Here is a 26,114-nt window from a genome sequence, read left to right on the forward strand (position 1 = left end):
ACATGTCAAGGACTTAGGCCAAGGCTGCAGCCTCACAGCACCAAGCACTAGAGATGACACGAAGAAAACCAGGGGCCCTGTGCCCTTGTGCTTCCATATGAATCACCTATAACCCTCTGTGACTTAGTTACAAGAGCTTACTTCTGCATCTGGCTCAGCTCCACCCTCACAATCAGCTCTGTTTTTGCAGGCATGTTCTTGAACACGTCTGCCTTCAATCGCCGGAGCATATGGGGACCCAACAGATCGTGGAGTTTTTTAATCTGGTCCTCCTTGGAGATGTCTGCAAACTCCTCCAGGAATCCTTCCAGGTTGCTGCAAAAATAACCCACAATGAAGCAGCACACGGCAGGTCATGGGGGACTCATAACCCAAGCAATTTGTCTCCTTGGGATTTAAATTAAGAGAGCTCTTACAGAATAGAGATGCCAACATAGTGCCAGCTGTACAGAGAAATGGTACGCACCACGTAGGGCGGATTCACTGCCACTGTTCTGACATTAGACATTAGCCTACTTCCAAACCCACCACTGCTTCCTTCTCTGGAGAAAGAGGATGGCTCTAAGTACCTCTTACCCACCAGCCCAGTGACTGAAGTGCAAGGAAATAAGCTGGACTGTGAGGATCCCAGACTTATATCTATTTAACCCACATAAAATTAATATTTAATAATATAATAATATTAATACTTATTCTAACACCTGCCTGCAACAATCTTCGTCTGCCATCCATCCCTCAGCCTGTCTGTGCTTATCAGTGACAAGGGAGGCAAATGGGGCAACTTACTTAAACCTCTCCGGCGTCAGAAAATTGAGCAGGTGGAAAAGCTCCTCTAAGTTGTTCTGGAGCGGCGTGCCCGTCAGCAGCAGCTTGTAGTCAATCTTGTAGCTGTTCAGTACCCTGAAGAACTTGGACAGGAAGTTGAGTCAGGCGGGAGCAGCTCAACCAGGGACCTGCTCAGCTGGTCATTTTAGCACTTTCGGTGCCACTACTCCATAGTGCAGCAGATGTGCTAAGTAGCCTCCAGTCCCTCCTCTGAGCCACCCCAGCCACCACGGGCAGCCACTCAGGCTAGCCCAGGGAATCCTCCCTCTCCATCGGGAGAGCAGGAGTCCCTCCAGCCGAGGCGGAGCTGGCTGCCATGCTGAACCCCTTATCCGGCCAGCATGACAAGCAAACCTCATGGGGTCTGAAACGGAACCTGCCCTGGGCTTCTTGAGACTGGAAGAACTCTCGATTTCCCTCTGTCTTTCCCTCTCTCAGCCAGGAATGCTTGGGAGCCCTGAGGACATATCTCCGTTAGCCCCAGGGGACGGCAAAAAGAAGAGTGAATCTAACTTTGCTCTGAGGTGATGTTTCCGCGAGGTGGGTAAGCCAGCCCAGTGTGGGCCAGGGAACAGAGAGACATGCAGGTGTGAACGCCGTGGGGCCAGACCCCTCCCTGATGCTGGCAGTGAGTGACTGCCGCTGAACTCAGCCATCTTTTCTTATCATCATCTCTCATCTCGTCAGATCCGCTGATGTCAAAGCGAAGCCAGTAGTGCCCCCGGAGGCTGAATGTCGACTGCCAGTGTCCTTTGTTACAGAAATCCACTTGGCCTCTGTTCTGCATTGCTACTTCCCTTTGGGATCTCTGACCATCACCAAACAGCCTCCTCTGCTCCCTGCAGGCAGCAAAGAGCCCCTTCCTCCTCCCATCTCTCACCCCCATTCCTAGCAGAGACAGCCCAAAGGCTCCCCTGGGCTCTAGCCATGCCCCAAACATCTGCTGGCTTTCATTCTGCCCAGAGGCCATGAACGGTACCTACTTTGGACTGGTTGTTCTTCAGCCTGTGAGCTTCATCCACCACCAAACACGCCCATTCTATGGAGCCCAGAATGGCCTGATCAATAGTGATCAGCTCGTAGGACGTGAGCAGGACATGGAATTTAATCTGGGCTTCTTTCTAGATGAAATAAGGAGAGAGAGCATCACAGATTAAAGAGACCACAGGGACATGCTGTGACTGGGCCTTGGTGCTTCTGTAGACCACACACATCCCAACACATGCATAAAAAAGGGAACTTGATTGCACCGCGCTGCACAATGCCAAAAAGCACGGTCTGAGCATGAATCAAGCCAGCAGAAAATCTATACCCATCGGAGCACTAAAATGAATTAGGGGCCTCGAGAAACCAAACCAAAAAGGGGCCTGCAGAAATTGGTAAAGCCCATCATAAATCTGCCACATTTATAAACAGTGTCAGTTTCTCTCTCTGGAGAACGATTCTCACCCTCTCTGGGTTAGACTGTGCTCCCATTTGCACAGTGTACATCACTGGCTTCCAGAAAGCTATTCTGGATTTGCACTAGCACAGAGTGCAAAAGTTTTCCATCCCTACCTCTCTCCTTCCTCCCCTCCCAGCGGGGATCCTGCTCTCAGGTGTTCAGATTCACAGGTCAGTCGGTGTGAAACAGAAATGACAGTTCTGTCTCTTCCAGAGAGTGCTAAATTGAGAAAACTGGCAAGGGGACGGGGCCTGCATCCTGGCACAGAGAATGCAATTCACCAGGAAACCCCTTGCTGCAGTGGTAACGTATATGGGTAAAACACACATCCCAGGGACAAAGAACCTGCCTCAAAGCCATTAGACAGAATGAGAGCAGAGATGATGGGTGCTCAGATGAACATGAGGAGCCAGAGAAGTCCACGTGAATATGATATCAATTTGTGATTCCCTAGCCAGGCCCAACGAGACAGCCAGATGCACGGTGCGGCTCAGCAACAGAGCGCTCCTTCTTCCATTTGTTAGCAGGCTGATAACAGCGAATTTCTCCACCTATCCAAAATGACGATTCACCCCCCACCTCTCTCCCTGGCCATTAGTACAGTTTGCTTTGTGGCAGATGGGTGGTGGGGTTTGTAGCCAGCCAGCACTTACTTTCATTCGGAAAACCTTCTTCCCACTCCGGATGGCATTGTCTTCGAAGGAGAACTCGTTTTCTCGGATCACCGCCCGGCTTTCCTTATCCCCTGTGTAGGTCACCACGTAGAAGTCAGGGGCCCACATCTCAAATTCTCGCTCCCAGTTGATAATAGTGGAGAGAGGGGCGCTGACCAGATAGGGCCCTTTCGAGTGGCCCTGTTCAGAGAGGGGAATTCCAGGTGAGCACGCTGCCCCCCAGACTGCCACAGGACATGAAGGAAGTCTCCCTGAGCACCGAACACTCACCTCTTTGTACAGGGAGTACAGGAACACGATGGTCTGCACCGTCTTCCCCAGCCCCATCTCATCAGCAAGAATGGTATCGGTCCCCTGGGCCCAGGAAAACCTCAGCCAGTTCAGTCCCTCTAGCTGGTATGGGTGTAAGGTGCCGCCTGTTGCATCAATATACCACGGCTGCTTGTCAAATTTCACTGTAGGCTGCAGGGGAAAGAGGCACAATGCGGAGACTGCACAGCTGCTCACCCCCCACTTCCCTCGAGAGCCCCCTAGGCTCCTGGTGAAGGCTGTCACCCAGTCAGGCCCAAATCAAGCTATAAACGCAGTCTGTGCCACTCCAAAATGCCGTCCTCCTCCTCCTCTATGTAGAGCTGCAGAGACTGGAGGTCCCAGCAGGCAGTGCTGGTTTGTGTCCACACCTGATACACGCCCTAGCAAACCGAGAAAACCTGTGGGCGTGGCCACTCGATGAAGGTGTGGCGTTGTCCGTCAGGGCCTGCAGCTTCTCCTCCACCATGCAATCAAGAGGTGAAAATGGTTCCCTTTGATGTAAATGAGATGCACCGTTGGCCCCCAAAAAAGTTACCAGTGAGCGCCATGGCTGGATAAAGTTTGGGCTTTAACACAAAGAAGTACTGAAATGACCGAGGACATTTCTCAGGAGCTCACACAGGAATGGGGATGCAGTGAGATCTCAGTGGGATCTCATGCACCTGCGCAGTTGTCTTCACAGAATCACAGAATCCTAGGGCTGGAAGGGACCTCAGGAGGTCATCTAGTCCAGCCCCCTGCTTCAAGCAGTATCAACCCCACTAAGTCATCCCAGCCAGGACCTTATCAAGCCGGGACTTAAAAACCTCAAGGGATGGAAAGTCCACCACCTCTCTAGGTAACGCATTCCAATGCTTCACCACCCACCTGGTGAAGTACTTTTTTCCTAATATCTAACCTACGCCTCTCCCTCTTCAACTTCTGACCATTGCTCCTTGTTCTGCCATCTGACACCACTGAGAACAGCTTCTCACCCTCCTCTTCACAGCTCCCCTTCAGGAAGTTGAAGGCTGCTATTAAATCACCTCTAAGTCTTCTCTTCTGTAAACTAAACAAGCCCAAATCCCTCAGCCTCTCCTCTTAGGTCTTGTGCTCCAGCCCCTTAATCATTTTTTTGCCTTCTGCTGAACTTGCTCCAGCAAATCCACATGCTTTTTATACTCGGGGGCCCAAAACGGGACGTAATATTCAAGATGTGGCCTCACCAGTGCCGAGTAGAGGGGAACAACCTCTCTAGATCTGCTCGAAATGCCCCTCCTAATGCATCCTAGTATTCTGTTAGCCTTCTTGGCTACAAGGGCACACTGTTTACTTATATGCAGCCTTTCATTCACCATAACCCCTAGGTCCCTTTCCATCGGGCCAACAGCCACCGTAAGCCCGGTTGCAAGGTGTCGGGGGGACCTGCTCCACACCCAAAGAAGAGGCGGAGCCTTGGGCAGAAGAGGCGGGGCCTTGGGTGGTCAACCCTTTGTGCTGCCTGGAGCATGGTGCTAGGCCCTCCTGCCAGACCTCAGTTTCATAATATGAGGGTAAAGATATCACTTCTGTAATGTGCTTTGAGGTCTATGGGCCAAAAAAAACAAAGCAACAGCTGGGTATTATTATCATTGTAACATTTACTTTGCTGTGGAAAGTTGGGATGGGGTAAGAACCAGCTTTGGGATCTGATGGACGTGTTGAGATTGCATTCATATGCCTACACTACAGAGTTATTCCAGAATAGTTTATTCCAGAGTTATTATTCCAAAATAAACTATTCTGAGCAGCTGAGTGGCACTTCAGCAGCATTTCAGAGGGACCCGGGGCCCTGGGAAATGCCGTGCCACTGTGCATTTTCTCCCCACCCTCAGCAGTGTGCCTGCTTACATCAACAATCGGAGTTTCTGGAGGTTTTTCTGGTTTCTCTTCCTTCAGTTTTCTCCCTTTCTTGTTCAGCCTCTTTGGTGCTTGGGTATCTTCCCCCAACATCAGCTCCCTGGGGAGACCATTAAACAGAGGGCATGGATAAGAAAAGGCAAGCTGGGCAGATAGACGGATATTCCCCTTAAGGTCTCCACACAGTGGATGAGAATTCCCAGGCAATCCCCATTCACTCCTTTCACAGGAACTTCCACCCCACTTCTAGCTAAACCTTCATGATTGCTCACAATGTGGGTTACAGTCAGCCATGCAGTGACCCCAAAAGATGTGCGATCATTTATGCAAATTAAAACACGGCTCCATTTTCCGCACAGACTTGAGAGAGGCCAGCACGATGGACTGTCTTGGGAACGCAGCAAGTTACATCAATTCTACTGGCCAAGACGAATGGCTGCAGACTGATGGAGACTTGGGATACTCTAGAGGTAGACTATAAACACAGATGGGGTCTAGAGATTTTGGACGCCCAACATAAGACTCGTTAAAAGGGCCTGATTTTTAAAAAGCTCAGACCGCCCCTTCATTTACAGTGGTTCCAGTTCTTCCCCCACGAGAGGAGGCCCAAAAATCACTTGTCGTTTTTGATGCAGTAGGTCGGGGTCTCCGTACTGCCTGCTCAGACTGCAGATTGCATGGTGGCTCCTACCTGTGATTCCAGTAAATCTGTTTCAGGCTTTCATAGTACGGGATGTCTATGTCATCAATCTCCCAGGTGCACTGGTCATAGGGTAAATCCTTCCACTTGATCAGATAATGCACATCTCCCTTTTTATCAAAGCTGGAACGCAGAATATATAAAAGCACATCAGTGAAATGACACATCACCGGAGCTGGTGCTTCACTTGTATCCCCAGGTATCAGCAATGGAAACATCTCCCCGACAAGACAACTCTGTGTCTTTCAAACACAAATCTTCAGACCCTGGCAGCCTCAGAAGCAGGGAAGCCTTCAAGAGAAGATGCACCAGAAACGCTCCAGGAGATTCACACAGAGCCAGCGAGGAAAGAACGCCAGAGATGGGCTGTTTGGGTGATAAATCTCTCAGGTACATGCACAAAAGCATCAAATGTCCAGCTATGAACAGCCAGCAGTGGGGCCCTGTCCTTCCAAAGGCAATGACTTCAGGGACATTCCCAGGGAAGCACCCAGACATGTTTAGCCAAGTTTCAATTCTCAGCAAACAGCTGACTATGACCCTGTTTTCATGAAACTGAATACTCCTCTCTCTGCTTGTGCCTTTGGATTATGAAATCCAGGCGGCAGTAAAACACCACCAAGAAGGAATCAATTGTTTCAGGTAGAATGGCCCATTAATCTGCTGTGTGTGTTTAATCGATCACTGAAGCTAAAAGCCATGTGATTTCATCGAGTCTGCGCTGCCTGTAATTTAGTGTACGGGACAATAATTCATGTAACACCACAGTGCCAACAGCTGTGGAGTCACACGATGTGCCCAGAGTGCAATATGTGCCCCTGCCTGCTCGACAGCAGGTAACTCAGGGCTATTAGTGAATTAGCAAGAGAACTAGGGAAATGTTCTTCAATGTCACAGAGCAAGGGAGGGCCTGCGTTTCAGTCTATGCACAAGAACATGGATGCTCATCCAGTAACTCTACCTCCAGCAGTGCCAGATGTTTCACAGAACATTGTAGGCATCTTCAGCAGGCACTCACAGAATAATCTGTCCCCGAAGCAAGTAACCCTAAAACCCACTACTTGGAAGTTAGCTTCTGACCTGAAGAATGAGAGTTTACACCCCTCCCAAATTCTTGGAGTTTGTTCATTTTTTTCCCTTACTACTGGATAGTCTCACATTTCTACAAACATGTCTTCCAAACCCTGCTGTGCTCTTGGCCCCAATGGTAGCTTGCTGCAGGAAGTTCCGCTGGCTAATTTTGTATCATGTGAAAAGCATTTGCTTTTATTCACTTTGCACATTTATGGAATGTCTTATATTGTAATAAAAATTCCCAGTAGACCTTCTCTAGTCCATTTGTTACTTGGAAAAGCTTAACACGTCTCCTTTTGCATTCATCACACCAGTTACACTGAAAACCACTTTCAGGGTCAGGTTATTTCTACAAAGCATGACCTGCTTATTCACACAGAATGGAACTCTGGCGCAGGTTTTAAACACAGTGTTATTCAGTGCCCATCACACAGCTTTGAAGAGGAGCGTGCGGACTCCTAATTTAGAAGTTCTACAAAGTGATCCTTGACTTTTAAGTGAAAACAATATGTCCTTACAGGAGTTTATCTAATACCGAGTAAATGTCTTCAGCAAATATGAACACAGCTCTCATGGCTAAATAACTGGCTCACGTGTACAACTCTTTCAAATGGTGCTCTTCATACATACTCCCACTAGCCTCCGAGGGAGCTGTGAGCATTAGTACATCCACAACCCTCAACTTAAACCTCTCCAGTGCTTCTATGACAATCTACAACCCAGACTAGAACATGATCCCTCTCACGAGCCTTGGGCGACAGGCCTGTCATCTCCTACAAACAGCTGCGCAACCCCAAAAAACAGCCATCGGCAGCCCCACACCATACCACAGAAACACTAACCCAGGAATCTATCCCTGTGACAAACCCCATTGCCAGTTCTGCCCTCATATCTAGACCAGAGACACCATCACGAGACCTAGCCCTGTCAGGGACACCAGCAGGGGCTCATACACCCATACAGCCACTGATGTGAGCTATGCCATCCTCTGCCAGCAACGCCCCTCTGCCACGCTCAATAGACAAACCAGACAGCCTCTGCACCAAAGGATGAATGGACATAAATCCGACATCAGGAATTGGAATCCACATAAATCTGTAGGGGAACACATTAACCTCCCTGGACATTCAATAAAGGGCTTGTAAGTGGCCAACCTTTGACAAAAGGGTTTTACCACAAGATCACAGAGGGAGACATCTGAATTGAAATTCATTTGCAAGTCTGACACTTTTAAATTAAGCCTTAACCAGGGTCTCCACCACCTTACGCATTACAATGGCAATTTTCCCACCTCTGATAGTCACGGGCCTGGCACCCATCCTGATTAACTTAATTTGCTTCTTCTACTAGTCCTATTAATGACAGGTAACCCCCCATCCCTTCTTTCCTCCCGCCCCTCCCCCACCTCTATATAAACCCTGGATTCTAATTGTCTGCTCCTAATCTGAGAAAGTGGGTCTTACCCAGAAAAGCTCATTACCTAAGAAATACATTTGCTAGGCGTTAAGGTGCTACAGAACTGCTTGTTATTTGTCTCAGTATACATGTGATTCTCAAATTCCTACCAATGTCTTGGATGTGATTTGAGTGTGGGTGGAATGCATAATTCCCCAAAGTAACGAACGGCTTACACACAAATGGACTGACATTTGAGAGTAGCTTGTGTGCATAATAGCAACTGCATGGTGCAATCAACAGGAGAAAGACTGATCACTCAGTCACAGAAAAAAAATTATGAATTTTCCAGTAAAATATTAGTTGACATCAGAGATCCAGAACATGTATTTGGGGAAAGTTTAATAACACCACAAGCCACCATTTAGAAGACTGTGTTATCTATATTTTAATGCACAATGTAATAGATATGGAAATAATGCACCAATTGTCTTCTGGCGTCACTTTCACCTCTGTAACAAGCTTCCCAGGAGTTCGCACCTTTACACCGCCTCTTAAAAAGAGAGCAAATTAATGTAACCGAAGGAAACCAGCAGCTAAATGCCAGTCTCCAGGCCAGGAGACAGTTCAGGCTTGGGAGACACCACAGGACAAATTTTGCCCTCACTTGCAGGGTTTGAGAATTCAGATTACTTCCATTAGAACTGGTGGAATTGTTCTGGATGAACACAAGTGACACATTCGAGCAGCACCCATTCTCAGGACGCCTGGCTGGCTGGAGTCTGGTGTTCTAATGCTGTGCCATGTGAATGGTCACATGGCAGTAGCCTGGGTGAGCCCTACGCTCTGGGCTGCCTACATTCAAGTCCAGATTCAATAAAGTCAGTGGACAGAATTCAAACTTGAAATGCTTTGTGTGTGTAACTTCACAAGTGTCTCCCTCATCACCTGCAGGATGTTACATTCTCAGCACAGGCAGCTCTCACTGCTGCTGTCGGAGTATTGTCCACAAATGAGGCTTAACTTAGAAATACTGTTTGCTGCAGAAATTCTAGTCCCCTCCCTCAAAAAACCCCTGGATAATCACCACAAATCACTACCTAAAAGCCTCTGCAGGGCTGGGAATATCACCTGGTGCACACTAGGGACACAGAAGGAACCGCTCCACGCCTTCCTTTGCAAAAGGAGGAAACATGACTGCATCAACTCTCTCTCCAAATTCCATTTGTAGGGACTTCACGAGGCCCTACAGGCAATACTTGCCCTGATGTTACAGGAGTTGTCGGGATCCATACACCCATCTCCCCTATTCACTCATCGACGTCCACTCACTCCTCGCTCATTTTCCCCACCTGTGGTTCAGGATTCGGTGAATCACCATCCACTCAGGCTTGATGCCATAGCGGTAGTACTTCTCCTCCATCCTGGCGTACTGGGGGTCTTTGCTCTTCCGTTTTTCACTCTTTCCCTCCTCGTCCCCAGAGCCGTAGTCAAAGGCTGGGGGCTCGTCCATGTCGTTCTTTCTTTGGTAGTTGCGGTACATCACCGTGTGATAGAGCTCCAGCTGCGCCCAGAGAAAGCAGCAGACCAGGGGCCTGGTTATGTGCCAACACACTCACCCCCACTCGCCGCAAAGGTCATGGGTGTGCCAGTCCCGCCACAGGCAGCATCTCATGCAGCCCCCCTCGCTGCATCTTACCTGAAGCTCCTTGACCCAGGAGCAGTGCCAGTAGGAGAGTCCTGCCCACTTCACAAAGAACTCCCTCTCTGGGATCCCTTCCAGGGGCTTTGGTGGAGGGACGGCCAGCTCCAGATCAGATGGAGGCAGCACAGACAGGAAGGGGGCAGGGGGCTCTCTCCAGACCCAGTGCAGGATACGTTGGACTTTGCCTTTTAAGGGAGGGCACTGAGAATAAAAAGAGGGTAAAAATAACTCACACACTCAACGTTTAAAATGGGCCCTGTCTGCCCCACACTTTGCACTGTAGAACAGCCTAGAAACATCAGGGTTCTGCAACCCACCATCACCAAGCCCCTGGCTGGGCACCAGAGGTGCTCTGGACTGAGCACTGGGCCTGCACTGTCAGTGAAGTCTTCTGAAGGCCAAAGAGGTCTGTGTGGGGCGGGGGGTGCAGCACAAACCCTGCCCAGGTCTTCTTCTGGTCTGGCTATGGTCTGAAGAAGTGGGTCTGACCCACCAAAGCTCACCTAATAAATTATTTTGCTAGTCTTTAAAGTGCTACTTGACTGCTTTTTGTTTTGATAGTGTATCGACTAGCACGACTCCCTCTCTGTTACTATTCAACATGAGGGGAACTGTTACTCCTGAGGGAATTCTGCCCCCAAAATTAAAAATTAGCTGCATGATATTCTAAATTTCTGAAAAACTCAGCATCTTTTGTGTGTCAAAATAACTCACCATAACAGAATCACAGAATCACAGGGCTGGAAGGGACCTCAGGAGGTCATCTAGTCCAGCCCCCTGCTTCAAGCAGGACCAGTCCCCACTAAGTCATCCCAGCCAGGACCTTGTCCAGCCGGGACATAAAAACCTCAAGGGATGGAGAATCCATCATCTCTCTAGGCAACGCATTCCAGTGCTTCACCACCCACCTGGTGAAGAAGTTTTTCCTAATATCTAACCTACACCTCTCCCTCTTCAACTTCAGACCACGACTCCTTGTTCTGCCATCTGACACCACTGAGAACAGTTTCTCACTTTCCTCTTTAGAGCTCCCCTTCAGGAAGTTGAAGGCTGCTATTAAATCACCTCTAAGCCTTCTCTTCTGTAAGCTAAACAAACCCAAATCCCTCAGCCAAACCATGCCAGCTTCTGCTATTTTGGTAACTTAGTACAAAATATCTGTCAGAGAGTATGTGTGTCACAATGCAGACAACAAAACAAAAAACGATTCAGGAACTGGTGCTGGATAGGGGCTGAACTTGGTGCAGAAAGCTCTTCGGTGGAAACCTCAAGTTTTACAAGAGAAAACTGAATTCTGCAGGGAACATGAATTCTGCACAAATTCTGCACAAATCCCCCAGGAGCCACCTGTCCTGGGATGGAGGGCACTGCCACGCCAGAGAGAACAGTGCACTAATCCAGAAACACCCTCACCCAAGCTGTCTCTGCTGCAGCCTGGGCCATAACAGGAAATTGCTTCCACTGTGGGAAATGCCCCGGCAGCATGGGCAGCACCTGGCAATAAATCAGATCCAGTCTCAAGGGAACCCTGGACCATGCAACATGTTGCACAGCTTTTAACAAGCCCAAAACCAGGCAAGTACCAGGCCTTGCTGGCCACCTGTGACTCGGGCCAGGCACTCCTGAAAGGAACTCCTGGGCTCTGTGGTCAGAGCAAACTGCTACCTGAACCCCAGGGTTTGTTCTTCATCCGCACTTTCTTTTACTGGTCAGCCAGTAACAAGTGGGCCCAAGTGAGAGGGTGAAACACAGGGGGTGAGCTGCGTGAGTGTTCCCCACAGCACCTTGAAGGATGGCACAGCCACGCCCAGGACGCACACGGCTCTGAGCAACCGCAATGCTGCACGGCTCCCAGCTGGGGACAGAACAGGCTGGAAGGTCAGAACTCTTTCCCTATTCCCATATTTAATTCCCCCAAACTGTCACGGGCTCCACAAATCACGCCCACCTGCCACTGCGGCTTGGCTGCTTCCTGGGAGACTCCTCCACACAAGAGATGCATCAAATGGGATCTGACAGTTCATCTAAAAAGCTACAGGGCACTAACCAGCCCTCTGCCTCAGGCTGTGAGCCTGCGCTGGGAACGGAGCCTTCCGGAGACCCACAGCCCTAGAGACAACGGGGTGGGGGACGACAGATGCCTCAGAACAGGAGGTGAGGGGCAGGATGGCAGGCCCACTCGGGGAGACAGCAGGGGATGGTGAGTACTTCAGAGGGGCAGGCAGAGCCCTTCAGAGCAGGGCACCTGACTGCCCCGGCATTAGTGCCAGCTCCAACGCCCACAGGCCACGCAAAGCCCCACTCCTGGCCCGGAAGGAATGCTGGTAACACTCACTGTACAGCGAGGGCAGAGCCATTCACCGTTTGGGATCTCCGGCAGAGGCGGGTTCAGGCAGTGCAGGTGATACGAAGACGGGCAGGTGTCACAGCACAGCAACTCTCCTCCATCCTTACACACCCGGCAGAACTCCATGTGGTCATCTTCCTCCTCTTCACCCCCCTCATCGTCCTCCTCCTCCTCATCCTTCGGCTCCCACTGGATCCCTTCCTTCTCCTAGGGGACAGGGGGCCTCACAGTGCCGCACATTTACTGGGCAGCTCAGGCCGTGTACCAGGGCATGACATGGCTGAGCACATGGGCTCCTTCCTCTGTGGCTGAGCTGCCAACCCTCAGCTCCCATTGGGGTTGGAGCTGCCCGAGGAGCAGGGAAGCTGAGACAACCTGGCAGGAATTCAGTGCCACGAATCCAGGGAGTCAGCATTCCCTGTGAGCTGAGTGCTGGGGCGGCTGCCCAGGAGAGACTCAGGGGCCGCCCAGCTGGTTAGCAGAGCGCCCACAGGGGCAGCCTGTGTGTCTATGGTGGTGCACATCCGTACATCCTGGTGCACAGAACATTTACTCTGCACACTGATGAAAAAATTAGAGGACACTGGTCAAGGCCATTTCCAGCGTGAACCTCAGCCACACTGAGCTGCGTCTCTACCAGACACTGCAGCTAACTGTGGCTCTGGTCTAGGATGTGGTTTCAGAGCCAATGACACATGCCACAAGATAACACAAAGGCTCCTTGTGGGCAGGGTGGTGCTGTGATCTGGGAGTTCCATGTGCAGCGAGGAGCAGGGCGTATAAATCCCTGATCACCTCTCTCTGCAGAAGAACCCGCATTTTGTTCATGCTCCCAATGACGTTCTAAACCAGTGGTTTCCACCCGGGGCTCCACGGACCCCCGGGGCTCCACGAGGGTATTGCAGGAGGTCCGTGAAAAAAATAAAAGATAAATAAAAATGGTCATCGAAAATAAGTTTGAACTCAATTGCCAAGCTACAACCAGTTATTATTGTTAAGTCGCAGGCCTTCCAGTCATGTTATTAACGGCTGTCCGAAAATCTACGTTGTGGTTTCCTTTTCCATTTAATAATGTGCACAGAGCAGCTAGAATTACCACTGATGGGGATCCATGAACGGTTTGGGGGGCGACTGGGGCTCCGCACTAGTGACAAGGTTGGGAACTGCTGCTCTAAACTGATTTTCAAAAGTCAAGCACCTCGATCCCAACCCAGCCCTGAGTTACTCACGCAGTGAGGGCAGCTCCACTTGCCCTCCGGTGCTTTCTCCAGCTCGGGATCCAGGCAGACGAGGTGGTAGGCACGAGGGCAGGTGTCGCACAGGATAATCTCCCCTCCCTGCTGGCAGACCTCGCAGTAATCCTGGTGGTCGGTCTCATATCCATCCCCCTCCTCAGCTAAGAACAAGGGACACATAGGACAGTCAGAAGCAGCTGCCACCACGTCCTTTCCCAGGAGGAAACGAGGCAATTTCTCTTGTTCAGGGGTTAAATATATTTAAGGAAACAAAGAGAACATTCCACCTCAGTGCCCATCTACTCCATTCCCCTACCTCTCTGTCCCTCAGCATCAGTTTATCTGGGTCTTTGCACTCAGCATCCTCTCACCTCTGTCTCTCTTTCTCTCTCCACACTGTCTCATCCTTTGGTTCCTTCAGGCTCTCAATGGAGAATGCCAGAACCTGGAGAGGTTGCAAGGGAGGCCAGTCAGAGAAACCTCCGCAGATACCATCACCATCAACTGCAAATGTACCATGCAACAATAACACGGCCGAGAACGATTCTTCCTCTTTGGACTACTCTGGTCTCCCTGTGTGCACGCTATGCTCAGAGGCAGGAGCTCATCCAACCCAGTACAGCAAGGACAACAAAGGGCAGAACAGTTAAGGTGCTGGACTAGGCATCAGTAGACCTAGGTTCAAGTCCAAGTTCTGCCATGGCTTCCCTGAGTGACAGTCACTGGAATGCTCTTTGCACAACTGCTCCTCCGTAAAAGGGAGCAGACAGCAAGCTTCCCTTTGCCAGCCTAGTCTCCAAAGCCTACAAGAGTCTAGGGACAGAGTCTGCCTCCCGCTATGCACTTGTACTGCCCCGAGCTCAGCGGGTTCTCCAGGAACTGCTGCCATGCGAGTAACAAACAAAAACCTAAACAGATTTTGTCTCCTTGTAGGGGGCTGATTCGCAGCCAGTCCCAGTCTTCGTGAGCTTGGCTCTGCTGGGTTTACGAAGTCAAACCCGGAGAATTAGGGCTACTCATTGCTGTGGTGAGACAGCCTCATTTCCTATCGCAGCAGAAGCTGCCCTTTGACTTGCAGCAAGTGTAACCTGAGCATGAAGATAAGAGGCTCCAGGATATTTGGAATGCCTGGATCTGAAACATCTCGTGCTGAGCAAGGACGGAAGATGAAAAAAGAACAGGGTCTTTTCTGTCTGCCCACCCTGAGAACACGCTGGGGCCAGTGCTGCCACAGAGCAGATTGGCATGTTGCGCCAGCAACAGCTAGGGAGGAACGAAGCCGTCACAGTTAATGTAAGTCCAGAGGGTGGGGGAAACAAGTAGTACGCTTCGCTTCAGGAGTCCTTTGGCGGTCTAGAGATATGCCGAGAGCCAGTGCCCCTGGAACGCTTCCCGCACAGTTTGGTCCCAAGGCCCTTTGTGGATTTTCTCAGTAGCAATGTAGCAGAGAAAATGTTGCTTAAAAATCAATGGTACCCAAAAATTACACATACATCGGAGCCAGTAGCCGGCTGCTCGCTTCCTCCTGCTGCCTGCATGCAGGTCTTATCCCAGGGCACTTCCATGTGCCTTGTGAATTATTCTAGCATATAACACAGGCAAACAAACTCTAATCTCCTGCATATCTTCATGCTCCCTTGTTGCATAAATGTCAGCTTAACACTCTGGCCCACACAGCCGGCCACACTGCTGCACGTACGAGTGGTGTGTTCCCAGAAATACTGCTTTCCACAAACAGGAGACAAGGCCCGGCCAGCAGAGAAGGCTCCCCCTCCAAAAGAGGCTGTGATGGGGTAGGAAGGCAGTGAAGAAAGGCCGTGAGCTGCTCACACCCCTTGTGAGACACAAGCCAACAGTGGTGTTTCACTCTGGGTGTGAATGAAGGTGCCCCTCAGCCCCTGCACAGACAGACACACACATACACACACACACACACACAGAGGAGGAATCAGGGTCAGGTGCTGCAACGGAAGCTCACACGTGGGGCTCCAGGCCAGAGGAGCACACTTCCAAGTGGAGAACCCAATCAGAACAAGAGCGGAGTACAAAGAAATGGCCTACTCCTCTTTCTCTTTCGCCGCCTCTTCCCTCTCCTCCCCAGGCCGGCCGAGCACTCGGAGCGCACCGACGAGCTGTTGATGCTGGCGCTGTCCAAGTCCGACTCCTCACGCTCTTCCTCTTCACTCTGCAAGGGAAACCAAAGCACACAGAGGCCACGTCTGGGCTTCTCGCCCCCTGTGGCCAGAGGGCTGGCAGCAGCTGAGCGACCCACGGGGGAACACAGCCACTGAGTCAGAGAGGCTGCCCAGACATTTATGGACACCGCCAACAGGCACTGAAGGGAGCAGACAGATTAAGGCCCCAATCAGTGAAGGACATGAAGTGCATATTCAAAGGGTACAGAGCAAGGCACTGAAATCCGGGGACAACCCAATTCCTTCTCCACTCACCTGACAAGACCCAACGGCTGTGCTCCCCTGGCTGTCTCTAACTGCACATTCACAAATGCACAACCAGCCAGGGGTCATTCTGGGACAGCCCAGCAGCCCCGAGCACTGGGTATGGTCAGAGGCAGGACACTGAACCAGCATGCCCAATGGTCTGAGCTCAGCCCTCTCTCCTTAAGGCTTCTCCCTGCAGCCCTTACTAAGGCCAACAGGCTCCCTGGACTCAGTGTCAGGGCTTGGGTGAGTCGACTTTACAGCATCAGGCCACTGGACAGGGTTAGTTTTGCAGGAGAAAGGCAGGATCCTCAACCCAGTGCCTGGCAGGTAACGAGCCCTCAGTGCTTTAGAAGCAACTCCCTGAGATACTGCACTTGATCCCAGTTCAGACGGCCGGGGTTACAAATTGGAACTGCACCAGCCACATCTCAGGCACAGCAAAGGTGCTCAGGCACATCTCAGGCACAGCAAGGGTGCAGAACTCCAGCCTCAGGCAGAACAGCCGCCGCGGGGAAAAGCCCAGGTTTGTCTGGTAAAGAGAGGGGGAGCCAGGCTGGGGGACAAAGCTACCGCCTCCTCGGCTAAGGGTGCTGAGCTCCTCTCCTCTCCCTCGCTCAGGTCGCTGCAAGACTGCTGCAGGAGCGATACCGTGGCCTCGGCTGCCTCACCCTGGCCTGCACATGTGCACAGCACCGTTTGCACCCTCACTGCTTCCCTTTTCTATTCTGTAAAGAGCCGAATGAGCTAAACGTGCTCTGTGACAGCCACCCTGAAATGAACAAGTCTAAATCCTCATTCTGGGCCCTCAATCCATAATCCAGCTCCTCAAAGCTCTGATGTCACACACACACCTACTTAGTGCTCTAATTAACCGCGGGAGCAACTCCGAGCTTTCAGCACCGCTTGGTAATGGGAATGCAGAAATCTAGACCCCACTCTGGAAAATCTGCCACACGTTCATACGCTTATGAGTGAAAACTACTGCACCGAATGGACCTGCAAAATCCACCTTTCACGTGATTCTCAGCTGCACAAAAGTAATTTACAAACTGATTATATTACATGTGATGGATCCAGAGGGTTAGTGAACTACACTACGGCTGAATTAATGGGATTCTGATGAGCATTGTAAAGACCTGCAGGAGTTCTGTGTTCGTTCAATAGTTATTTACAAGATTGATTCTCTAAAATACTCTGCATACATTCGCTATTCATGCACTGCCAAGGGCCCAGCATGCACATGGTACTGGGGTGTGGGGGTTGGCCCTGCATTTATTCCTATGGTTTCCTCCTCCAGAAATGGGTGCTGGAAAAATCACAAGCTAGGTGTGGCAATACAATCAGAATTCCCTCCTACATACAGTCAGCCTGCGGGCAGGCCCTGAGGAGTTTGTTTGCAAATAAAATCTGAACTCACATTATCACTGAATTCACCACTGCAAAGTATTAAAACTGATTCTATGGTTTTAATGGAAGAACTTCCCAAACATGCCACCTCTGGGAACATGCGCTGCAGGCAGGTCTCCTCGGAAGGGGAGAAGGCCCACTGAGCACAGGCTGGCTTCTAACGAAGAAACGCAAAGGAGATTTTGAGATTGCCTTACCCAGGGCAAGTGCAGGGGGATTCTCTGCACAGAAGTGAATTTCCCTCTGGGAGAAATGTGCCCCCCCCAGCTGAGCTCAGTGGGACAAGTATCCACAGCCAACATCCACCACCACAACTGGCATTAATCATCTCCCTTCTTGGCAGCGAGAGGCCAAATCCGGATGAGGAACGCCCATCTCCTAGCTGCCAATGGGGTTCCAGGCCAGCTCACCTGCCAGCCCCATGCCCATAATGCTGGGGAAACAGGACTCCAACCCGTAGGGCTGCCCACCCCAGCCCCCACCTTCCCCACTAGAGACAGAAAGCGCTTACTGAGGAGCCTTTTTTCCTTTTGTTGGCAATTCCTCCAAACCGGAATTTCAGGCTGGCCACCTTTTTCCCCTTCCCTTTTTTCTTCCCATCTTTGGCACCCTTGATCTTCTTCCGCACGCCTGGGCCTAAACGAACACACAGATTTTCTTGACCTTCTAACGATGGGAACCTTCATTTCCACACCTCCCAAACCTCTCCCGCTCAGAACTGAGCTCTGGTGCCGGGCCTGTGCAATGTCCTCACTTACCACCCCCACCCCTCCGCACGCAGGCCACGCAGAGAAGTGCATGCTAGTGCTGCCCATCCGCAGAGCAACTCCTCCAGTGCAAGAGGCAAAGGCCTGTGCTTGGTGCTGACCGCCCCATCGTCAGGGCTGGGAAAGAACCAAGGCTCTCCAGTTTTAGTTTCCTTCCTGCTTGAAAATGATGCTTCCCACATGCATTTCTCACTGGACTGTTCCACATGCGGGAGCAGAGCAATGAGAGCAGCACGTCTCCTTCCCCGAGGGTGCGTCTTTCGCCTGTGTGCCTGGCTCTCAGCAGAGACAACCCCCACCAAACACGGGGAAACAGCCAACCACTCCACTGCCAACCCAGGGCTCAGCTTTAACTGCTTTGCATCTGGGGGAGAGTGCAGCCCGTGTCCCCCCAGCCCGCGGGCCAGCGAAGGGTGCAAATAACTAACCTCAGGGGGTGTGGCCAGGGGACTGATGACAGCCAAACCACCTGAGGGGTGCTGCACTGCAACTCAGGGAAAGGAAAGCTGCTGCTTGGGCGGCACCTGTCACAGCTCTCCAAGCATCAGGAACTGCTTGCTGCGTAACTGGCACAGCAACTCGATGGACAGAAACACTGCGGGAACCGAGAGAAATTCCTCTGCCCCTCCCCTTCCCCATCTTTCCTTCCAAGGACTCGTGAAGTCCTTTCTGAATGCTGCGGGACGCTGCCATCAGGAGCAGGAAAATATCCGTAGGAGTAGATTTCTTTCAATAAAATGAGACCAATTCTGTCGGAGCTGCTGCAGATTAACATGCTCAGCTCTGTGCTCGCAAATGGGGTTTGGAGGCAGGTCCTTCCACCCACCTGCTAGGACATCACATACCTTACACGGCATTTTTTCATCTTTTCTATTGTAAGCTCAACTATTTGTGAACATCCAAAGTAGGTCCAGACAGAATGAGCCAGCTGGACTGCTCAACAGAACAGAGGCAATGTCCTGCCCTGCCTCCTACCACCCCTACGACTCCATTGGAATTTCCCCCGCTACATTTTCCAATATTCCTCAGTCCTGAGCTGACTGACCTTCCCATTTACTCCAGCTTGAAAAGTGCATTTTCCACGAGGCTGCAAGATCGCACTGGCAAATATTTATAAAGCTCTTTGAGATCCTTTGTGACACAAGGATCACAGTAAGAAATAGGATTATTGCTTTATTTACAATAGAATACTAACTTATTGATAAACAATCTTCCATGGTCCTGCTAACACAAGCACTCGTTATATAAGGCATCAGTATATCGTGATATACTGTGAATGGCTGGCTAAATACAAAAGCAGCTTCCCCTCCCTTGGTGTTTACACCGCCAGATCAACTGCTGGTAGTAAGCCTCACCCTTGCTGACTGAGCTAACCTTGTTATCCCCTCCCTTGCTCTGGCTTATTTATACCTGGCCCTGCAGATTTCCAAGACCAGCATCTGACGAAGTGAGTCGGTGCTCACGAAAGCTCATGCTCAAAACTTTTCTGTTTGTCTATAAGGTGCCACAGGACCTTTCGTTGCTGTTACAGATCCAGACTAACACGGCTACCCCTCCAATACTTGACAATATATCGGTGGCATTTACTGTAGAAAACAACTAAACAGATGCACAAATTTCCCCACCACTCAATGTCCAGCTCTGTTTCCCTTGCTTACCAGGCCCCACACCCTGTCTGGAACTGGCTATATAGCACAGACACATCTAGCGGCTAAATAATATGTTGCAAGCAAGCGTACCCTTTGCCATTGCAAGGTCTCCCCAAGCTGTCCTCCTATCAGCCCCATTCTGTTACCTTTGCCCTCCTTGGTTTTAGCTTTCCGGATGGTCATGGGCAGAGCAGCCGGCTGAGGACTGGCGGAAAGCTGTGGTGCAATGGTGACTGTTTCCACAGCTGCTGCCACTGCAGCTGCTGCCGCGGCTGCTGAGCTGCCCTTGAACGGGTTGTTGGCGCTGAACTCTCGCCACTTGGCACCAAGCACCGTCATCATCTTGGACATAGGGATTTTGGGATTCTTCTTGGCAATGAGAGGCCTACAGGGTGCGGGGAAAGGAAAACTGTCACTCAGTAGGGCTCCTCTGTGGTCTGTGCATTATAACTCACTGCGCACTGAGGAAAAGTGTAATGTGAATTAATGGCCAATGCCCGACACCAGCAGACTGAGATTGGCACCAGATGCACTGAAAAGGGTAGAAATCAAAACTGGCCTAGCAAGGCAAAAGAGGGGGGAAATGTTCAAATATTCAATTACTATTTTAAAAAAATCTTGGTTGGTTTTCAACCAGCTTAAAGAGCAGACAAGGGGAGGGGAAAAAAATCACACTTTTCATAATAAATTTCCACCTTAAAAAACTGGGCCAATTTATTTGCTTGTGAAAACATTTGTGTCTTTTCCAACCAGTCCTGCAGTGAAACCCCTTCAAGAAGAGGGAGCAAAAGAACATCTCTAAGATGTATGTGGTGACACACTAAGGGACAGATGATGCACAAGGACGGAAAACTTCAAATGGGAAAGAGAATGCTTAGGAGCCAGAGATACGCCCTTTTTGCTTGGTCAGTCCCATGGCAGGACCTTGCACCATTTCTCTGCCGTGTCTGAGCTCACCCTCAAAGCAAAGAATAAACCCCTAGGATCTGCCTGGCCCTGGGCAGGAGCAGCACCCCACTTGGGGGACATCTGGACTCTCTGCAGACACTGTAGCCCAGATGCTGCACTCGCTGATGAGCGGATTTTGTCGCCTGGCAGAATGGCAGGAAGCCACCAATGATCACGCCTGCTGGTGAGGAACTAGCATTCTAATGCTCTGGCTCTAACTCGACTGGGTAGCAACCAAGAACAAAGCTCTACCCAGATCCCCAGCCACAGGCCACAATGCTCCACCTCTCAGCCTCTTACCTGAGAAACTGACTGAAAGCCTTGTAATTAGTCAGGGTATGGTAATCTTCTTCGGAGAATATATAATCCACATCATCCAGGCCCCATTCCTCCATCAGCTGTGCTGAGCTCTTGGGCTCCTATGGATTTACAAAGTGATATATTTAATGCAAATGACTGAGGTGCTACAAATGAGCGGTGCACACCCACGCCTGTGATATAACACATGCCATCTGCTACCCTGAGACATCAACAACATGGGGATTTGCTTCTGTAGGTTAAAAGACAGAGCGTGCACAAATGCTTACTAAACAAACCCACTGCCTAGCTGGAAAACAACACAGTGTCTTCCAAATGCTCCCCTAAGCCCACAATACAGTGTGAAGTCTCCACCATTTTGGTGTCAACACAAAGTGCAATTTGTGGGCACTACAAATGTGCAAATGGGAACTACAACAAAATCCATTTGCTCGTAGTAGTGACAACACCAGGCCCTGGTGCACTCCGGTAACTCCTGGCTCAGTGGATGCTGCTACTTTTCCGCAGAGGTGGAAGAAGTACCCAAAAAGTTATTTGAGTAAAAGTGCAGCTGCTCTGGGGGGAAGGTACTTAAGAACAAGTTGCCAGAGTCCCTCTGGGAAAGTACTTGAGTAAAAGTACACTTATATGCACACGCATAACATCGAGATTGTACTCAAGTATCCAGAAATGAAAGCAGCTGCACTTTTACTCAAGTAACTTTGAGGCTACTTCTCCCACCTCTGTTTTTATGCATGTTTGGAAGGAGTAACCTTGGTGTTAAAGGGTTTTGGTTTTTTTTGACAAGCAAAGGCTATTTTAACATGTGTCCACAGAGACAGAGAATCATCACTCATCTGCTTTTCCACAGAGCCAGATAAAATATGAAACACAATTCTTAATGGCACTATTGGTGCAAGCACTACTGTTGACTGTGCAAGAGAGACCGCTAAGCAGCAGCTACAAGCCATAATACTAGAGCAGGACCAGGGCTGGGGCAGGTTGAAGAAACTTTGACAGCATCACAAACTCGGGCCCATTTTGCAGGGATTTTGATTTGGAAAAAAAAAAGTGGGGGGGTGGGCGGGAAGTGCTGACAATATTGCACTATCCCATTGTAACACGGATGGAACAAAACGCTTCTGATTTTTCTTTAGAAACAGCTTTCTGTTGTGTATTTTTTATTCTGTAACAAAACACAGTGTAATAGAGCATTTTTACCACTCAACACTGAAACACAATGTTTCAATCACCCAAAACAAACAACAGTCAGAATTTTTCTTTGGAGAATTTCAAAATTTGAGCTTTTGCTCCAGTGTGGAACGAAGCCAAATTGCCAAATCCTTCAGGAACCAAGACTTCCTCCTCCACACAGTTCTCCTGAGCACCAATCCTACTGGGTTCCAAGTGCCCTGAGCTCCTCTGGGAGCTGGTGGGAGTGAAAGCACTCTGCTCCCTTCAGGATCAGGAAGGGAGAAGGGCAAAGACTGACATGAAACACCTCCTAAAGTAGTGCAGGACAGAGCAGCTGGGGAAATCCCACAACAGACCATGCAGCCACTGTGCACCCTTGCACTCAGGTAGAGTGATGGGGTTGTCCTAGGTGGAGTTCCAGGTCCTGGTACCTTTAAACCTCCTTCCTCATTATCATCGTCTTCCTCATCTTTCTTCTTTCGCTTGGCTTTTTTCTCTCTCTTTTCTTTGAGCTTCTTCTTCTTCTTTTTGTTAGGTGAATAGTCACTCCCTTCACTGTCAGACTTCTCGTCCAGTTCCTCTTCATTTTCAGATATTTCATCATTACTCCCCTGAAAGAGAAAGGCGCAGAAAAGGACAGACCACTTGATGGAATTTCCATAAAAAAATTACTAAAAACAATTAAATGGAAAAATTTTAACAATCTCTTCTTTAAAGAAATCCAAACAAAAAAAAACTTCATAAGGTAACACTGTCTTTTTGAGAAATACACTCATTTAAATAAAGCATAGACATTTTCCTTGTATTTTCCAAAACAAACAAACAAACATAAAACCTTTAATTGACTCTTAATTGAGTTAAGGACCCAAGCAACACCAGATAAATCTGCTAGACTGCTATATAACAACACCGACAGGACACCTGCAGCAGAGTGGGGGCTGTCCAGTTAATTGTGCTGAATGCTACATGGCTGATTACAGCCCTTGTGGGCAGGTGGCATTTGCACATATTCCGTGCAAGCAGGTTGTGACCCGGAGAAACTGTGCACGAGCTCTTGAGACACGGGAATGCCAGAGTACAAGACATGTATCAGAATGACAGAACAGGTCGTGCTGTGGGGGAGGTGGCACTATATGTGCAAGTAAACAAAGAGGCAAATATAGTACAAATATTAAATGAATCCATGCTTGGGAGGTCACAAACACAGAGCCCAATAATAGCGGGGGGGATTTCAACGATCCCCATATAGACTAGAAATATGTCACCTCAGCATGCAACCCAGAAAGAAAACGTCTTGACACTATTGATGACTGCATCTTGGAACAGCTAATCCTGGGCCCCAGAAAGGGAGAGGCAATTTTTTATTTAGTGCTAAGTGAAGCACAGGCTCTAGTCCTACAGGTGAACATAGGTGAACCACTTGGCAACAATTTAATTAAATTTAACATCTTTCCAGGACATTACCAGTGAAACCCACCACCACAGCATTACACTTCACAAAGTGGGGAACTACATAAAAATAAGAAGGATAGCTAAATGGAAATTAAAAGAACAGTCACAGGAGAGAAATGCCTGCAAACTTCATGGAAACTGTTTTAACAAAAGATAAAAGGGGCTCAAAATGAATGTATAACCCAAATGAAAAACAATAAGATGGCCAAAAATGCCACTATGGCAAAATAAAATAGCAAAAAGAGGCAGCTGGAGACGAAAAGACACCCTTTAAATACTGGAAGTCAAATCCTACAGAGGAAAACAGAAAGGAGCAATATACTCTGGCAAGTCAAGAGTAGAAGAATAATTAGGCAGGGCAAAAGGAAATTTGAAGAGCAACTAATAGAAGACACAAAAGCTATCAGCAAAAAAAAATTCTAAGTATATCAGAAGCAGGAAAACAGACAAAAAAAAATCAGTGACGGACACTGCAAGATTGAGGTGCTAAAGGAGTCAAGAAAGACAAGGCTGTTGCGGAGAAGCCAAACGAATTCTTTGCATCTGTCTTCTCTGTAGAGGATGTGAGGGTGATTTTCACGTCTGAACCATTCTTTTCAGAGGGAGAGTCTGAGGCACTGCCCCATGCTGAGGTGACAACTGAGGGGGTGTTGGGACAAACTGAGAAATTAAACAGTAACAAGTCACCAGAGTCAGAGGCAAATCACCCAAGAGTCCTGGTGTAACTCACATGTGAAACTGCACAATCCCTGTGGTAGGCAACTCACCACTCAAGTCAGCCACCTTGTCGGCTGACTGGCAGGCAGCTAACTTAACCTTAATTGTTTGGAAAAGGCGCCAGAGGTGGCCCTGACAATTAGAGGGTAGTAAGCACAATGTCAGCACCAGGGAAATTGGTTGAAACTCCAGAACCCAGCCAGGGAGCCAGACAGACACAAACCCTTCCCCCCTCAGATCCCACCTGCAAGAACCCTCCCCAGACAACATGCCTGAACACCCTCCTCCCCAGAGCCCAACCACAGGAGCGCCTCCTGGCCCAGACATGCACGCCCCTCCACTCCCCTGAGCTCAGGGATCCAGAGGCTGCTTGGTCCCAGGCTTGCAGTTTCCTGTACACCACCCTACTCCTTTCAGGGCATGCTTGCATCTGCAGCTGTCAGGCGCCCGCTAGCTCCCTCTCCCTCCACTCAGTAGTGCCTTCTGTGTGCAAGTGGGGTCTGCCACATCCAGCTGCCCCTGCGAGCAGCTCTGCAGTGCATTGAAATTCTGTTTAAACTGGGGTTGCTGTGGTACAAGTGGGCTGTGGAATGTTTATAGATGGTTGGAGGGTCACAGAAAGAAAAAGGTTGAGAACCCCTATGTTAAAGGAAAGACTTTGGGGGCGCCGCGCAAAGTGAGACACCTTCTTTTTCTGTCTGAAGCCAGACATTTATTCTTTGTAACAAACTCTGAGGACCGCTCACAATTATTTGTTCAATTTTCCCTTGCAACCAATCCACAAGGGCATTCAGGTCAATTTTCGGACTCTACAGTTGCAGGAGCAATGTTGGAGGTATGACCGTGGAAAGCCAGTCTGAGGATGCATCAGCCAAAACAGTGGCAAACGGAAATAGATCAGTGAATACAAAGTTGGAGACCATAAATAAATGAAAGAAAACAAGGCAGGGAGGCTCACCAAAACAAGGGCCTGACAAATACTACAGACAGAGGTTACAATTAAGTTCTCAGTTGGCCTGAGAGCCTGCATCAGATAAATACAGTTGGTTTAATGTTGTTTCTACCAATTCACCATTAGATGTTTACATCTGACTGAACCGCCAACCACTGTTTTTTGATGTTCCCAAAAAAAAAAACCAAAAACCAAAAACAAAAAACACCCAACCCCAGTCTGTCTGCAGATGTTTTTCAAGGTGGCTTATTTTGGACTAGGTCACATTTTAATTTTCTATTTGTGCTATTGTTTGAAGGACAAATCCTCACTTGCCTGAACACGGTACCAGCCTGCCCGCTGGAACTGTTCACCGTCCCAGTTTGTGTCTCTCTGGTCCTCCATACTGGGGCACTCTCAGCCAGTCTAGCATTGCCAGCAGATGTGTTCTCATATTGTAATACACACAACAAATGTTCTAACGCGACGGCAGCATCCTTGTCCAGCAGCCATTACTGATTTCTGGCCCTTCAAGCATTTTTAAACCAAAATGAGTCTCTCTCTTTACCAGTGTTATAAACAGTTATAATTTAGCACTGAATAATTGGTTACCATAGTAACGGCTGCAGTACAGGTTGCAATCCCTTCTCTCCCTCTCTGCCTCCCTGTCTGACAAGGACCTTCATCTACATATGGTCAGGTTCAAACTGCAGGCTGGT

At 49.4% G+C, this 26,114-nt stretch overlaps 1 protein-coding gene across 1 annotated transcript in view; it reads right to left on the bottom strand.

Annotated features, from left to right (window-relative positions):
• Positions 1 to 26,114, bottom strand: part of CHD5 (chromodomain helicase DNA binding protein 5) — a 77,069-nt gene that overhangs the window by 37,884 nt on the left and 13,071 nt on the right. Inside the window, exons 2-17 of the mRNA XM_075018200.1 lie at positions 22,727 to 22,906; positions 21,105 to 21,223; positions 20,003 to 20,241; positions 17,952 to 18,076; positions 15,651 to 15,774; positions 13,584 to 13,750; positions 12,343 to 12,561; positions 10,002 to 10,208; positions 9,655 to 9,866; positions 5,825 to 5,956; positions 5,125 to 5,233; positions 3,214 to 3,405; positions 2,923 to 3,123; positions 1,809 to 1,946; positions 787 to 908; positions 142 to 315 (exon numbers count right to left, since the gene is read on the bottom strand). Of these exons, the coding sequence (XP_074874301.1) occupies positions 142 to 315; positions 787 to 908; positions 1,809 to 1,946; positions 2,923 to 3,123; positions 3,214 to 3,405; positions 5,125 to 5,233; positions 5,825 to 5,956; positions 9,655 to 9,866; positions 10,002 to 10,208; positions 12,343 to 12,561; positions 13,584 to 13,750; positions 15,651 to 15,774; positions 17,952 to 18,076; positions 20,003 to 20,241; positions 21,105 to 21,223; positions 22,727 to 22,906 (2,660 nt within the window). The remainder of the gene's footprint in view (positions 1 to 141; positions 316 to 786; positions 909 to 1,808; positions 1,947 to 2,922; positions 3,124 to 3,213; positions 3,406 to 5,124; positions 5,234 to 5,824; positions 5,957 to 9,654; positions 9,867 to 10,001; positions 10,209 to 12,342; positions 12,562 to 13,583; positions 13,751 to 15,650; positions 15,775 to 17,951; positions 18,077 to 20,002; positions 20,242 to 21,104; positions 21,224 to 22,726; positions 22,907 to 26,114) is intronic.

This window comes from Carettochelys insculpta, chromosome 23, assembly GCF_033958435.1.
Source record: "Carettochelys insculpta isolate YL-2023 chromosome 23, ASM3395843v1, whole genome shotgun sequence".
NCBI lineage: Eukaryota > Metazoa > Chordata > Testudines > Carettochelyidae > Carettochelys > Carettochelys insculpta.